The 16,095-nt window shown below is 40.3% G+C and overlaps 1 protein-coding gene across 1 annotated transcript in view; it reads right to left on the bottom strand.

Moving 5' to 3' along the window:
- The window catches only part of LOC149301009 (ras GTPase-activating protein 4-like), a 61,509-nt gene that overhangs the window by 23,708 nt on the left and 21,706 nt on the right, over positions 1 to 16,095 (bottom strand). The window contains exons 2-4 of the mRNA XM_089484516.1: positions 8,378 to 8,434; positions 5,181 to 5,294; positions 934 to 995 (exon numbers count right to left, since the gene is read on the bottom strand). Of these exons, the coding sequence (XP_089340642.1) occupies positions 934 to 995; positions 5,181 to 5,294; positions 8,378 to 8,434 (233 nt within the window). The remainder of the gene's footprint in view (positions 1 to 933; positions 996 to 5,180; positions 5,295 to 8,377; positions 8,435 to 16,095) is intronic.

The following is a 16,095-nucleotide window of genomic DNA, read 5'->3' as shown; positions in this document are numbered from 1 at the left end:
ACATTTAATGTGGGAGAAGTTTATCTTGGAAAAGAGAAACATAAATGTAAAAGAGTGTAATGACAAATTCAGATAATAAAAAAACAATGAAGACGTTAATATGGATTTTAATGCTTTAATTATAATAAAGGATTGACACAATTATTACGACAGAAAACAATAGATGGTGAAAAAGTTAAATGATCAGAAGGCTTTTCCCCCCTGTTGGGAGAGATTTCCAAGTTGGGAGACAGTTTTCTTTGATTCTAAACCGGGACAATATCTTCCAGTGAGAACATTTTGTTTTAAACCTTTTATATAAAAAAACATGTGCAAGCTTTATTTTAGAAGACATCAACGTGATTATTTGCCTAACTCCTAATGAGCTTATTTTTGTGTATGGGCTAAGCATTTCCCCTCTTGTGTTACCGCAACTACAAGGCGACTGGTTTTCCTAGCACAGCTGTCCTACTGACTCTGCGGTTAAGACCTGCAGACTGTAGGTACAACATTAGTGTGTTCACACACTTTCAAGCATACAGCACCCTTTTAACTGGACTTTAATAATATCTTCAATATAGTGCTATTTAAGGAACTCATTATGCAGAGTGTGATAGTTTCTGGGATCCATGAAGTACTATTGATTATTTTCCATAGTAGGTCAATGTGAGTGCTATAAGTATGTCAATTTAATAGGGAATTTTAAATGATTTATGACAGAATGCCCTTTGCGTGGCTCCCAGTTAGTTACCATGTCTGCAAAGATTTGATTAAGATTTGATTAGCAATAGCATACACATACTATACCTATCAAATACACCATTAGATAATTGGAAATAACAAATAACCTTTTTTTTGGATGAAAATAAATTGAACTATTTAATATTATTATAGTCTCTTTAGAGATACCAATTTTTATTAGTAGATGTTGTGTATAACGTAGGAAGCTTTTACCTTTAGGGTGTTCAGCCAATACATTCCGCGTTAGGCAGACCTTTCCGATGACATCGTCACGACTAGAAAAACAAACAAGAGGCTTTTGTTTAATGGCGAAAAACACTCATGGCAGATAATAATGAGCTTGTGTATGTTCACTTGCCTCATGCCTCTCAATAGAACCTTTTGTTAACATGTGATGTATAAAGTATGAGGGCCTAATGAGAATGGGATCTCCACTATATATTAGACTCCTCCAATACAAAATAATGAGAGCAGCTGTGATGTAGTGCACATATACATATGTAACATAGTTCCTTTCAATTGTTATGCTAATGAAATAATTATGTTTATCAATAAAGTACTTTGGAGCATATGGAAACCCAAACTCGATAGGAAAACTGCTTACCAAAATGAATTCATTGTAGAGTGGCTGTCACTTTAAAAAAACCTGTTATTTTGATAAATGGTGTTTCTTAGCATGGTAATAAAAAACCCTTGATTTTAAAAGTTCATTTATCATCTACATACTTAATATTCACATTTGCTAGAATAAATTAACATAGATACATATAATAATTCAAAAACGCTGTACAATGGTTTCTTATGTTTGATCCATTTTATAGGCCAAAGATGATACAAAGGATACTTGGTTGGAGAATGACTGAGAACTCTGATTTAGATCACATATGTAGATGAATATTATCAATCTTCACTGAAAAACCAAACCCTCAGGTGTTTTAGGATGTCATTGGGTCTATCACAACAACATACTTACAAATAGGGACGCTTTTTTGCACTTCAGTTGGGACTTGATGATGATTAGTGTAGTATACAGACAGGCTTTCCTATTATACTTGTCCTTCATAGACCTGTATTCATTCCTGGGAAATCCCCAAGGTACACCACCCAGAGCACTCCCCTCTACTGAGAGAGTTGCTTCCCATTGGGGTGAGGCTAGATGTGTAAAGTGTGTAAAATGTGGAAGTATGCAATGGAAATCAAAGCAAGTTGGATAAAAGCTGATGTAACTTGTGGTACAGCTTTGAACACACCAGTACATAGAATGACATGATACATACATTCATAATAAAAGACAATCATGCTGGCAAGATTGTTTATTTATGTCTTGTCTCCAACTACTTTTGTAGTTTTCATACCTTGTAGAAAGCCCTAAAGCTCAACTGTGAGAGGAGAGGAGAGGACGTGTCACAATTTTTAGGTCCTTTACTTTTAGAACATTTATAGAAATTAGAGTGCTATTTGTCTAAGATAATACAGTATGCATTTGTTGCCAATTTGTGTGCCAGCTGACAGGACACTTTAGCATGCTGAGACTGCAGAATCTGTAACATTGTTTACATAATATATTTACTGTTACGACTTTCAGACAGCCCCCAGTTTCCAAAGACTGGCATTAGTTTAATACCAGGCAGATTTTTTGCTTATGGATAGTTACACTCAGGGCCGGCCCAAGACATAATGCCGCCTGGGGCGAAGTTTAAAATGCCCCCCCCATTATCTACCCTTCCTCTGCCGCCCCCCCCCATTATCTACCCTTCCTCTCCCTCCCTATTATCTACCCTTCCTCTCCCTCCCTATTATCTACCCTAACTCTCCCCCCTCCCTATTATCTACCCTATCCCCCCCCCTTTGTACTTACCTTTCAGCAATCCTGCGGTGAGTCTCCCTGCTCGGTCTCGGTGCCAGCTTGTACTGCTGAGTGCCGGAAATGACGTCATATTACGGTGCTCAGCATTAGAAGTCGTCACCGAGACCGAGCTAGAGGGCTCGCAGAGGAGAGAGAGGGGCGCCGAGCTGGTACTAATAACTTGGTAAGCGAAAACCACTCGGTGCCCTCTCTCTCTTCCGCCCCCTCAAAAGTGCCGCCTGGAGCAATTGCCCCACTCTGCTCCATGGTAGGGCCGGCCCTGGTTACACTACTCCTTGGAACCTTCCAGGGCTGGCCCCTGCTCATCTTTTTTTAAAGGGGGCAGGAAGGGGCAAGGCACATAGGGAGAGATCAATTACAAAGACTTTTACATTTCAGTGACACATGTGTGAAACATGTGTGGGGAGTGAGCACCTTTTCCCCATCCTGAGAAACCTACTGTCCAAGAGGTCCAGTAATTTGTTCTGATTTTCCCTGCATGTTGGTGAAAGTGGATGAATTCTCAGCAGGCCTGGACTGGCCACCTGGCACATCCAGAAAATGCCTGGTGGGTCACTGGCCAACATGGATCCATGTACACCTGATCTTTCACTCCATCATGTGGCCAATGGCTTTTTATGCCCAGACACATACACATGAGCATTAAAACTTGTCAAATGGCCAGTTGCATAGAGTCCACAGCTAGAGGATAAGGATATTGATGGGTATAATTGACTGTGACTGAAACAGGTCACAGCTAAAGGCGTTGAAAGCTCCATTACCTTCAAATTAACAGCACGTGATTATTGCTGCTTGGGAGAGCCTTAGCCACCTGTCATATGTCATGCACTCAAAAGCTTGCAAAACATGTACTGCTTGGCACCCAAGTCAGTTATGATTGCTGATGGCAAGCCTTTAAAGGGGAATCTAATTAGAAAACTGTGTTGGATTTTACCCTGATACAAGCTTAGTTTATTCATTGTAATGGGCACATTTGCTTACTTCAAGTATTGTAGGTATACTTTTGTTTGTAATGTCCTCACCCACTTATGTACTAATGTTGTAGGCTTTTTTCGCATACAGACTCATACTGTCTCCAGTCAGACAATAGTTATATCCCCTATTACAACAACAACAACAAGTATTTACATAGCGCTTTTCTCCCGGTGGGACTGAAAGCACTTTACAGGTATATGCATACAAGAGAAAAAGAGAGAATTATCTGAAGAATTGGGAGAAAAGATGGGTTTTAAGTCTTTTTTTTAAAAGTCTCTAAATATGGGGCCTCTCTGATTGACAGTGGTGGAGAGTTCCAGAACATGGGAGCAGCATGACAGAATGCGTTGGAGACGGATTTTGTGCGCACTTTGGGTATCGAGAGAAGAAACATATGTGTGGATCGAAGGGGCGAGCAGGGATGTAGGGTGTTAATACCTCTTTCAGGTAACAGGGTGCCTGGTCCTTTAGGGCTTTAAATGACAACACTCCTATCCTAAAGTGAATTCTCCATTTGATAGGAAGCCACAGAATAGGTGTAATATGGCAAGAGCGGGGTTGATTTGTTAATAGTCTGGCTGCTGCGTTTTGAGCCAACTGCAGTTTGTGAAGTTCTTTTTCTGGGAGGCCTACATACAGTGCATTGCATAATAATAATGGATTAGGGTGGCAGTATCCTCTGATGGGATTAGGTGCTTTATCCTGGCTATATTCCTCAAGTGGAAGAAGGCAGATTTTGTTGCAGTAGAAATTTCAGGTTTAAGTGACAAACCACTGTCAAGGAGTACTCTGGGATTTCCCACTTCACTTGACCTAAGTAACTCTGAACCCCCAAATTCTATGCCAGTTTGGTTAGTATTTCCTAGGATAGGCACAGTTACCCTTTGTCCTCTGATCAACAGGACCTCTGTTTTATCAGGATTTACCTTTAACCAGCTATCTTGCATCCATTCTAAAAGATTTGCTAAGGATCTGTTGAAAAGAGATGTTGGATCCTTAGTCCCTGGTGTAAAGGAAAAGTAGAGCTGCGTGTCATCTGCATAGCAGTGGTATCTTAATCCATGTTGTCTGATGATGTCCCCCCAGTGGCAGCATGTACATGGCAAATAGAGTAGGAGATAGAATGGATCCTTGTGGTACTCCACAAGCTACTGATATTAAAGCTACAGAGGGAATTACAAATATATGTTCTGTGTCTGAGGAGTATATGTTATGGTCTAAGGGAGTAAACAGCAGACCTGCCATAAAATGTGTCTGTTAAGAGAGAAATAAACTAGCATTGGGATGTTTAGTCCTGTAAACAACCTGAAAAACAAATCAACATAGAAGTACAAGACTAGCTCAACATGCAGCACTTAACAGCTTTTCACAATGTGAGATTTGTGTTCACTTGTGATAATACAGTGGGAAAGACTATTTTCCTTCCATGAGGGCAGTCTAGGGAAACGACAACCCTATGTTTTAACTGAACATGTCTACCTTACAGGCTTGGATGTATGTGTATATTTTTTTTTATTTTTTTTTTATCTGATGATGGTTTTTATAGTACAGTTCAGTAATACCTGCTTTGCTGCTTCTCTCAATACAGATTGCAATCTTTAATTAAGAATTAAAATACCTGAGTGCATCTTCATCCATAACATAGAAAGACACGTAATGAAAGTTGGGTGGCAGGTGCACTTTGTATTCTTCTCCCCAAAATGGTGACAGTGTTTTCCATACAGTCGCAGTCCTAAAAAATGGTAAAATAGCTCAGTAATAGCAGCAGATATGCATTGCAGGATGGCAACATTTTACTATTATGACATCAACTAAATGCTCTAAGAGTTTATTTAGTTACCAGGATCCAGGCAATTTGTGAATATGTCTATATTACCAGCTCAATGTTCTCTCCCCTATGTGCACCACTCATTAAACCCACTCAGCTACACCATTTTCTTTACTGATCGCAGTTCAGTACATCCAGACCAGTTCATTAGCAATGAGGTTTAAATGTTCAAAAAAAATATTGTTTAATGTCTGTTTAGATGTGTTTTTAGCATTTTCCTTCCACAAGCTCTAACAGTAGTTCTTTTTTGATACAACAAATTTGGTAAAGATGATACATTTATTGGCTAACTGGCGTATAATGGATTACAAGCTTTTGAGACTATCTAGGTCTCTTCTTCACTCTGATTGAGTGCTGACGTGATGCCTGACGTCACGGCGCTCTCCGCAGCGTGCATTAGGTCTACAGACAGCAGACAAGCTAATAATAGCATGCTGCGGCGTCTAAAAGTATTTCTTGGGGCGGCAAATAGCCGCCTCTTCAAAAGTGCCGCCTGGGGAAATTGCCCCACTCTGCTCCATAGCAGGGCCAATCCTGCATGGGGGGCTTAATGGACTCCCTGGAACTCTTGGGCACCCCACTCTACCTCTTGTACAGCCCAGTGGAAACAGGAACCCAGAGTCAGGTTACAGCACGTTATGTGACGGTGCTGCATTCTTGCTTCCCATGGGTGGTAAAAGAGAAGTTGCTTGCACAATCTACAGGTGGAGTAAAGGGGATGCGGAAGGGAGTATGTGTGAATGGGTGAATGAATGAGTATCTATGAATGAGTGAATTAATATGTGTGAATGAGTATGTATTTATTTATGCATGGATATGGATGTGTAAGTGAGGTGGCAAATATGGCACAAGCAGGCTGTTTAGGAACAAAGCTGGCACAGGCAGGCTGTGTGGGGACAAAGATGGCTCAGATAGGCAGTTTGGGAGCAAAGATGACAGAGACAGGCTGTTTGGGACAGATATGGCACAGGGAGGCCTTTTGGGGGTAAAATATGGCACAGGACAGCTGTTTAGGGCTAAAGATGGCAAAGGCAGGCTGGTGACACAGGCAGAATGTTTTAAGACAAATATGGCACAGATAAGCTATTTGGGGCCAAATATGGCACAGGCAGGCTGTTTGGGACAAAGACGACACAGGGATGCTTTTTGGGGTAAATAGGGCACAGATGGGCTGTATGGGAGCAAAAGATGGCATAAGCTGTTTGGGGACTAAGATGGCACAGGAACGCTGTTTGGGGGAAGGGTGGAACATGACAGCTATTTTGGGGAAAAGAGAGCACAGACATGGTGTTTGGGTAAAAATATGGCAAGTTCTATGTGTCCAATCTCGGTGCTGGGCAAGTCCTATGTGTGCAACCTGAATTCAAGGGCAAGTGCTGTGTGTGCAATCTTGGTGCTGGAGCTGGCCTTTGGGGTGTGTGACCTGTGATCTATGTCTGCAATTTAGGGTTTTCATGGATTATTTATTTGATCTATAACTTCACTGCTAAATTTACATGTGAGTTTCAGTTTCTCTTTACCTGCAATGTTATGTTTCCTTTATTATTTAGGTAATCTATACCTGCAAATACAGGGTTTGTATTTGTAATTCAGTTGATTATATACCTGTAAAGCTGTGTTTCCAGAAAAGAGGTATGGCACAGTGAAGGAGGGGCAAAGTGACTCTGGGGGTGATGACAGTGGAAGGACACCACAGGGGCTGCCAACACAGGGTGCCTGAACACCTAAAGCTGGCCATGATCACAACTCGCACGTCCGTTTTGGACCACTTGCCAGACCTGCATTTGCGATCAGATTAGTATTGTGCGGCTCCCCTGCCCTGTGCGTGTGTAGGGAGGACATTTCATGCGGGGTCATATTAGGGTCAGAAGTAGTGAAGATCGCACTGATTCCGATAGTCTTCTTGTAAATGAGGCAAATACTTTTGGTGTTTTTTTCGGACACTGAGGGCACCATCACTGCCACTCTGTCAAACTGAGAGGTACTGTCTGGGGAGATTTTGATCTCCTCTCCCTCACAACAAGTAGGCAGTGCGAGAGCCTGTCACTCTGTCACTACACTTACGTGGAAGTCAGCAAGGTGGGGGTCACGTTACGTTATGTGACCTCCCTGATGCGGTGGTAGCATAGCAACGCAAAACCTCTCAGATCCAGACTGAGAGGAGCGGGTAGGAGGCATCGCCGTATCGGGAGAAACTTATTATTGCCCCCCAGGGTTGACTGTTGTATGTTATGTGCCCCTCTATATATTGTCCCTAGAGTCGGCACTGAATTTGAGGAGGGGAGGAAGGAGATTGGCAGGATGGAGGATGGATGAAAGAGTTTTGGAGGAGGTAGGATGGAGATTGAGGGGATGGAGTACAGATAGACACCATACATTTGTTCGGATTACCTTTCTACACTCTCTATTGGAGCCTGTCTTCTTAGTATAGTTAACCTCACGTTTATATAAAATAGCTATTGTTCTGAGAACCAAACTGTAAAGCAGAGTAGGCTCATTGACAAACCACTCATATGATCTACAGCATATCATTATTAAAGTAAATATTATTGCAGTAATTGTGACACACTTTTACAGCACCTGGCCCTGGCCATTTATTGTTATTATAATACCTCAATACACAGTGTAGCATCAGCATCTACACCAGACACACATTCAACATATTTTTCCTCTTTCTAGGTTGTGAGATCTGGTATTGTAACATCTCTATATATAACTCTCTTGATATTCTCCAAACAGCAGTCATATAAACTTTCTCTGCATCATTAATCCCCAGAGCTGCAGAGAAAGTTTTTGGAGCAATATAATATTATACTGAAAGCCAAATAGTTGGCCTTGGATGGCAGCCATTTATATCATCTAAAACATTCAGCAAATATAACAAGGAACAAGTCACACAAGAAACACAATTTTCTAAAGTGAAACTCGCAGCTAAAAGGAACAGCAAACATCGCACTACAAATTTAGATAAAAAATCAATGTCATACCTGATAATAGTCTCATCATCTATCTTCACAATACAGTATGGATCACTACTGCCTGTACTGAAAAAAAGATAAAACACAATATTAAAAGATGTGAATCAAATTCTTACCCATTTTACTATAGAAAACAAAAGAAAGCATAAATGATTTTGCTATGCAATGGAGTCATCCTGAAATCTTTTCTTATTCAAGCTGTATAACTTTTTCATGGCAAAGACTGTATATTAATGAAGACCACACATAGAGTAGATGACTTTTAAATTAACATATACCATTGAATTACTTTGGTAGGCATTGGGTCATAAAATTACCAAATTACTGGCTGCCAGTTCAACAACTTTCTGGGGCAGGCACCAACATTGCTCATGGTGGACATTTACTGGGGTATGTGGTGGACAATTCAACAATGTTCTGTTAGACGGATTCTGGTTTCCTTGTACAGACACTCCGCCTATCCCTGCTGACTTTTTTCTATACACTACACATCCTAACTTATTAAAGAGATCCACTTTTGTTTTAGGGGATGTGGTCAGAGGCATGGCTTTACAATACGTTCAATGTGTCTTTGATACAGAAGAGTTATTTAGCTGCACAGTTGAATTTTTACACAGATTATGTGCTGATTACACATAAATTATTGTGACATTTAGAGATGTGGAGGGCTGCGATACACAATATACTCAGCAAACATTCAGAGCTCCTAGAAAGAGGAACAGACGCATATGAGTGCTAAACAGGTAATGGCAAACGTAAAATAAAGCCCACAATACCAAACAGAAACTATACTACAAAGCTTGTTTTAATTCCCTAGTGCTTAACGAAAGAATAGTTTCACCCAGTGATGCTTTTTTGAAAACTATGATTTCTGTCTAAAGACAGGCTCGTGTTTGCTGATTGGCTTAAGTTTGTTGTTTGTTTTGCAAGAAGAGCCACAAAAGCTCAAGTCACACTATCAACTCATAGGGCAAATAGTGTTCACAATGTGTCTCCAGTGGTACACTGGAAAACAGCGTGTTAAGGGTTTAGGGAAATAAGGCTCTGTTGTTTCAATGGATTTTTGGCCAATTTAAGCTATTCTTATTTCTAGGCCAGTCTAGCCACAGCAATAAGAGAAACATAAAATACTGTAGTTAGTCGATTATAAGATGACGTTTTTCAGAGCACATGCTCTGAAAAATAACCACTGTCTTATATTCGAGGTCGTCTTCTAATCAGACCTCAAATAGAGATCTGATTACAAGACTAAGATCTAGATCCCCTGCAGGTATAAGGCATATCTGGGGGGCAGAGAGGCATTAAGGGGCTAAAGGGAAATCTGGGGGGCAGATGTGCATAACTGGGGGGCAGGTTGGCAAATAAAAAGAAATAAAAACAAAAAAATAAATTTTTCTCAATCATAGTTTTTATTATATAAGAAAAAATAGTTTACATGTGAATTAATATTTACTAGTAAAACTGTTTTTCTTCTAGGGTAGTCTTATCTTCAGGCTTTTTCTTTTTTTCCTAAATTAATATTCAAATTTTGGGGGGTCGTCCTATAATCAGGGTCGTCTTATTATCAAGCAAATACGGTATATAGAAACAATTTCTAGATAATAAAATTTACATATAACAAAATGTGACAATATTCTTGTCATAAGAGTTACTACTCCACATAATGTTTGCTAATTGAAAATCTGACCTGTACTACTAAATGAAAAGGCTACTACTACAAAATAAATCAGTGCAGGTTAATGTGACGTCACAGTAGTTTGGGTCTAAACAACTGTTGGCCCTCAAGACAATGTCAGATTACTCTACCTTTCACAATTTTGCCTGAGCACAATAATTTTGTTACTTGCACAAATACTTTTTAGAACTTCCACCCCCTGTAAACTTCTTGTAACCAGGGCTGGCCTTAGGGGTGTGCGACCTGTGCGACCGCACAGGGCGCCATAGTAGCAGGGGCGCCTGCCCGGGACTTAAACTTTTGATTTTTTAAACTTTATTTAACATCATTCATGTTAAATAAAGTTTAAAAAAAACCCCGATGCTTTAATCTAAGTCCCGGGCAGGGGCACCGAGCGGTTGCTCGTGAAGTTCTCAGCAGCCGCTCGGCGCCCCTTACTCTCCGTGACTCCGTCGCGGTGCCGGCATCTCATGTTGAGCGCCGGCACTGCGGCAGAGCGAGAAGACGGATGCCTCCCGCTCTCACCGCAGGACTCCGGCAACAAGGTAAGTGGGGGGGGTTGTAGTTTGAAGGGGCAGAGGGGGGGTGTCGTTTGAAGGGGTAGAGAGGGGGGTAGTGAGGGGGGCGCCAGAAGAGTAGTCCGCACAGGGCGCCACAACGCCTAAGGCCGGCTCTGCTTGTAACAGTACCAAACGTCATGGCACTTTTGACTGCCAGAGAATGCAAAAAATGCATACATTATGCAGAGGGAGAGACTATGATGCTTAAATTTTAATACCAAAAGGACTAATGATACACTCTAATAAAGCACTCAACACAGCCAGGAATAAGAGCATGTGTTAGCCCCACAAATATTACTATAGCCTACAGTGAGGAACTCTTTAGTGCTGACAGGGAAAAATACAGGTTATCTTTAATATTTGATGTAGCAAAGGCTACAGTGATTTTTAAATATACCTAAAACATTTGCATATGTGCAATTTATTGGATTCATAACGTCGCCCTGTCCTCCATCAAAATTATTTTACATGGCAAGTGGTTTCCATAAAATGCGTCACTCCCATTTTGAGATAACATTATAGTTATTACGTCTTTTTCAGTGCTTTGCATATATAACAGTAAGAAAAATAATGGTCCGTGAAGCTCTCGCTGACAACACTCCCCATGTTAGAAAATAAGCCAAGGTTACTATTACTCATGTCTGTCACACAGGGTCAGTGTTAGTAATTTAGTGGCCCACTGTGAAAATTGCTGAGTCCAGAATCATACAGGAACCGGTTTCTGCCATGGCCAGAACAAAGTCCTACCTGGTACTGGCATTCACATATATGGATCTGCTTCTCTACATGTCTACAAGTGGTGGTAAAGCTACAGTGAGAACGTATGTATCTATTTGAAACTGGGACAGGACCTCCGAAGTATCCCACAATTTTGGCACTCTATCCCACTGTACCTTTTTGGGGACAGATGTAGAGCTCAGTGGGACAGGGAGATTCGGGACTGCAGTCCTATGGTCAAGATTTAAGTCTCCGATGTCTGGGATAGTGGAGAATGCATTTTAGCATTGTGCATAATGCACATTAGCACAGCCAGTTTGAGTGAATCTCTACTTCCCAAGATAAACCCCCCAGCATCCCGATTCGCCTGGGGTGGAAGTATTGAGGTATTGACATACAAAACATGATGTACAATGTACAAAGGCAGCTACACCATGACACAAATAGTCCCTAGTATATCACACAACACAGTCATGAACATGTTATGCATGCCCTTTCTAGTGTATTCATTTACAATCCCATTTGTTCTTAAAAGATTTTTCTTTCTGGTGTCACATAAGCGCAAAGTTCTCGTTATGTGGTGCTCACCAGTCATCTAGAATGCAAGATGTTATAACTATTTATTTACTAAAGGCAGAGTTTGACAATGAATAGTCCCAATAGTATTGTTTCATAAGCCACTTCTCACTTTTTGTGTGTGGAACTGCGGGCTATACATTCCCTGGGACAGTAAAGCCTGAAGAATCTCAGTTGATTCTCAACAGTTCAACCCCAACTTTAGTGAACACAGCAGGTAACAGAGAAAACATGTACGTTAATCAGAGTTTCTACCCATGGGTCCAGAAGACCTATATGCAATAGTAAAATAGCAGCATCCAAGATCTGGAAACCAAAACCACCAATGGGCACCAAAATGGCCAAAACTATTCTTAAGACACTAGCTGAAAGGGAGATCTTATATAAAGGCTGCCCTGTTCTTCATTGAGCAAAGGCATAATTGTGACAATTATCTCTTGAGATTATGTTGGCAACACTGCAAGCTCTTCACTATGGCATCTATCGCAGCTACTTGTGATAATTTAGAAACAAAGCTTGAAATGGATTTTCTTGGCTTGCACTAAGTTTCATTTTGCTTTAGTTTTTACAGCCAATGTTATCCGCAACACCAGATGGTCCATGCGGATTATCATATTCTAAATTATTGTCAATGAAGCATATGCCATACAATTACATCCAAGCAGAGATGCTGAAAATGTTAAAAGAGGCAAAAGTAAACATCCCAATGAAGCATTCCAAAAAATGAATGATAAATATATTGTTAATAGAGGTGCCCCAAATAAACCATAACAACAATGCCATTCAATATATTAACCATTATAACATACGTAGTGTGTCCCGCAATCCTAATACAGAAATATGTCAGCAAAATAGCACCAAAGAGGAAAGTCACTCTGCTTTTTTAACAGACTGAAAGCATGAAGCAGGTTAAGTGCTGTTGGAATTTACTGATTAGTGAGATTACTATTTTGCATAATAATAATAAAAATAATAATAATAGAAAAAAGAGCCAAACTAAAAAATAGGGTACTATGTAAGGGACCAATAAAAAAGCAGATATTGCTGAACATAAATTGGTTGACCTTTCCGTAGTATTACCTATCTTTTTTTGTTTTTGCATAAACATGGTTTAATAAGAAGGCCCGATTTCTCCTAAATTAAAAACAATGTATAATTTGTGTGGGCAGACTCATAGTTGAACGAAAAATTGGCAAAAAGTTATTTTAGGGTATAAAAACCCTAGGTCATAATACTGACCAACATGTTATGATTTATGAAACCCATAAATCAGGTTTGAGCTAAAGATCTAGAAACACACCTACCATTTAAAAACAACAGAAATAATAGATTTCATAAACCTTTCAAAAATTAAGAAGCTTGAATTTTGTGGCATTTAAGGGCTTAAAAAAAAGAACACTGTTGAAAATGCTAAGATATGAGGGGATATACTTGGATGGCCCTCTGATAATTTATAGTAGCTGCTTTTGTCCTTGGAAAATGTGCAAGGTGACACATAACTCATGAAGCAGTATATGACTCTTCTGATTCCTTTGACATGTTCTTTGCTGTTGTTTAAATATTTTATATGATAGATATTACAGCAGACTTGGGAAAGTGAATCCAAGGAGAAGAGAGGTGAATTTATTAAATAAAAGAACGGAGAGGAAAACATCATAGCTGTTGAATGCTTTTATAATTATATAACTTTACCTTTAAAAAAAGGGAATCCAGGATAAGATTTCTGAAACTAACTAGCTTTTCTATGGAGCCAGATGCCCAATGTAACATTCTAGAAATGCTATGTTAGTGGCATTAGCATAATGCCTTACAAAGATTGCAGGAGATCTGATGTAAATCCTTTGCCATCATTGATTACCTTGTTGTTCCATAAAGGGCATGGTGCATAAGCTTTAACAATGGTGTGAATGCTAAGTAAATGATGAATCTGGCAGGACTTCACGACTCAGGTTGTTTGAATCAAATTTCACACACACCAAGGAAATAATGGATTTTTCAGGCAAATAATGGCAACAAAGACGGAGAAGCAAAATGGCAGGAAACATCCCAGGACCTATTATAGACATTTCAGGTATAGGTGCTTCTCTATTCATTAGAGTCCACATTGTATTGTCCCTCTTTTAATATGCAGACTACTACCAGTGACCTCACCGAGAACTGACGGAGGCTTGGCCATTTTGTCAGTAGTAACCTCATGTTAAACTTCCAGGCACATCCTTTCCACCTATTGGAGGAACGGTGGAGAGGGCGTGCACAACAGATCTTGCCCCTGCAGCTGCACTGGCATTCGCGGGCACATGTACAATTACTTTCAGGGCACGTATGCCAGCCAGCACCGTACCAGATATGATGTCATATCAGTGTGCGAGCACCAGAAAGAAATCTATGTGAGAGGGAGGGAGCTAGTCAGTGGGATGGTAAGGGAGGGAGTACCGTATGTATAAATGTAAGTTGGAATCAGAATGTATGTATAAGTGTATGTGACCATGAATGTATATGTGTACTTATGTATGCATTTGTTTTTTTTAGCATGAATGTGTAAGTGTTTTGGGGAATGGCACAGGCAGACTGGGTGCAAAGATGGCAGAGGTAGGCTGTTTGGGGGGCTGACAAGCTGTTTCACAAAGATAAAACAGGGAGGATGTTTGGAGGCAAATACAAGCTGTTTGGGGACAAAGATAGCAAACCAGGCTGTTTAGGGATAATATGGCATAGACAGGCTGCTTGGTTGCAAATATGGCACTCACAAGCTGTTTGGGGTCACAGACAAGCTTTTTTGGATGCAAAGATGGCGCAGGAAAGCTGTTTGTGGCAAAGATGGCACAGGCAAGCTGTTCTTGGGCAAAGATGGAAGAGGTAAGCTGTTTGGGGCAAAGATGACACAGACAGACTGTTTGGGGGTAAATATGGCACAGACAATTTGTTTGAGGGCTAAAATGGCACAGACAAGCTGTTTTGGGGGCACAGGTGGCACTCACAACTGTTTGGGGACAAAGGTGGTACAGTAGGATATGTTGCTTGTGAAGTGAGGAGACAGGGCCCGGGGCAAACTTTACACAGGGGCGTATCTACAAACTACAGGGCCCTGCCTCCTCACTTCACAAGCAACATATCCTGCTGTACCACTTTTGTCCCCATACAGTTGTATGAATTAATGAAAATTATTGTTGAATATTGTATGAATATGAAGGAAGCATGCTAAGGTAAGGTATTAAGATGATGGGGAAATAAAGGATGGGTAGAAGTTATGTTAGAGAGCTTGAAGATGGAGGGGGTAATTGTGGTACAATATGGGGGTGATAATGGTAGGGGATGGAAATTATGGTGGGGAGATATATGATGATGAGGGTATGAAGATGGTGGTCGTGGATAATGACTGTGTTTGGGTAATGAAATTAATTAGGATCTTGGGAGTATGATGATAGTCAGGGGAAGCGCTACACTAACACATACATACAGCCATGCATACACATACATATACTAACATTTTACACATACGTTCAGACACACACTCTTCCAATAGTGACATGCAATTACACATACAAACACATTAGCAGCCACTCTGTGTACACCCTCTCCTCCTTTCCTCCAATCGAGGGAGAGAGTGTGCCCCGAAGCTTATTGATTGCTGAGTAAGGTATTTAGAAGAAGACAAATGTCTTCTTTGCATAATTTTATTGCACATGTTCTGCTATTTTATACACAACATTGAAACTTCAATGTCTGTAGAAAACTGTGATAAAAACATACCCATCAATTATTCTGAGCTCTTGGGAAAGAGGGGCATCGGGTCACAAAAGAAGGACAGAAGGATTTGAGTCCCAAAGATAAACACTAGTGAGATACTCAATGTTTATAATGGTCATGGAGAATAGAAAGCAAGCTAAAATGCTAGCTTGCCAGCTTTTGCCAAAGATCATAGCTTCCCCAAGGCAAAATAGTCTATATTCATTAAACCAAATACACCCAAAATATAGATGTAGATAGTTTTAATATTTGAATGTAGTAATTCTTTAAACATGACAGTTGCTAGAATGTATTAACCTTTAAATAATTGTGTTGGTTTTGGAAATGGCATGTAGGCTAGGTTTCCACTTGTTTTTTTTTTTGCTAAAAACGCCCATAAAAACGCCAATTCAGCCACACTGCATTTTTTTTGTGAAAAAACGCTGCGGCCAGATGTTAGCTGTTCTTCAATA

This window comes from Sceloporus occidentalis, unplaced genomic scaffold (genome assembly GCF_023333645.1).
Source record: "Sceloporus occidentalis isolate IW3139 unplaced genomic scaffold, rSceOcc1.0.p SCAF_22, whole genome shotgun sequence".
Classification (NCBI taxonomy): Eukaryota; Metazoa; Chordata; class Lepidosauria; order Squamata; family Phrynosomatidae; genus Sceloporus; species Sceloporus occidentalis.
The sequence above is the reverse complement of the archived record's forward strand: the minus strand, read 5'-3'. Positions and strand labels throughout refer to the sequence as shown.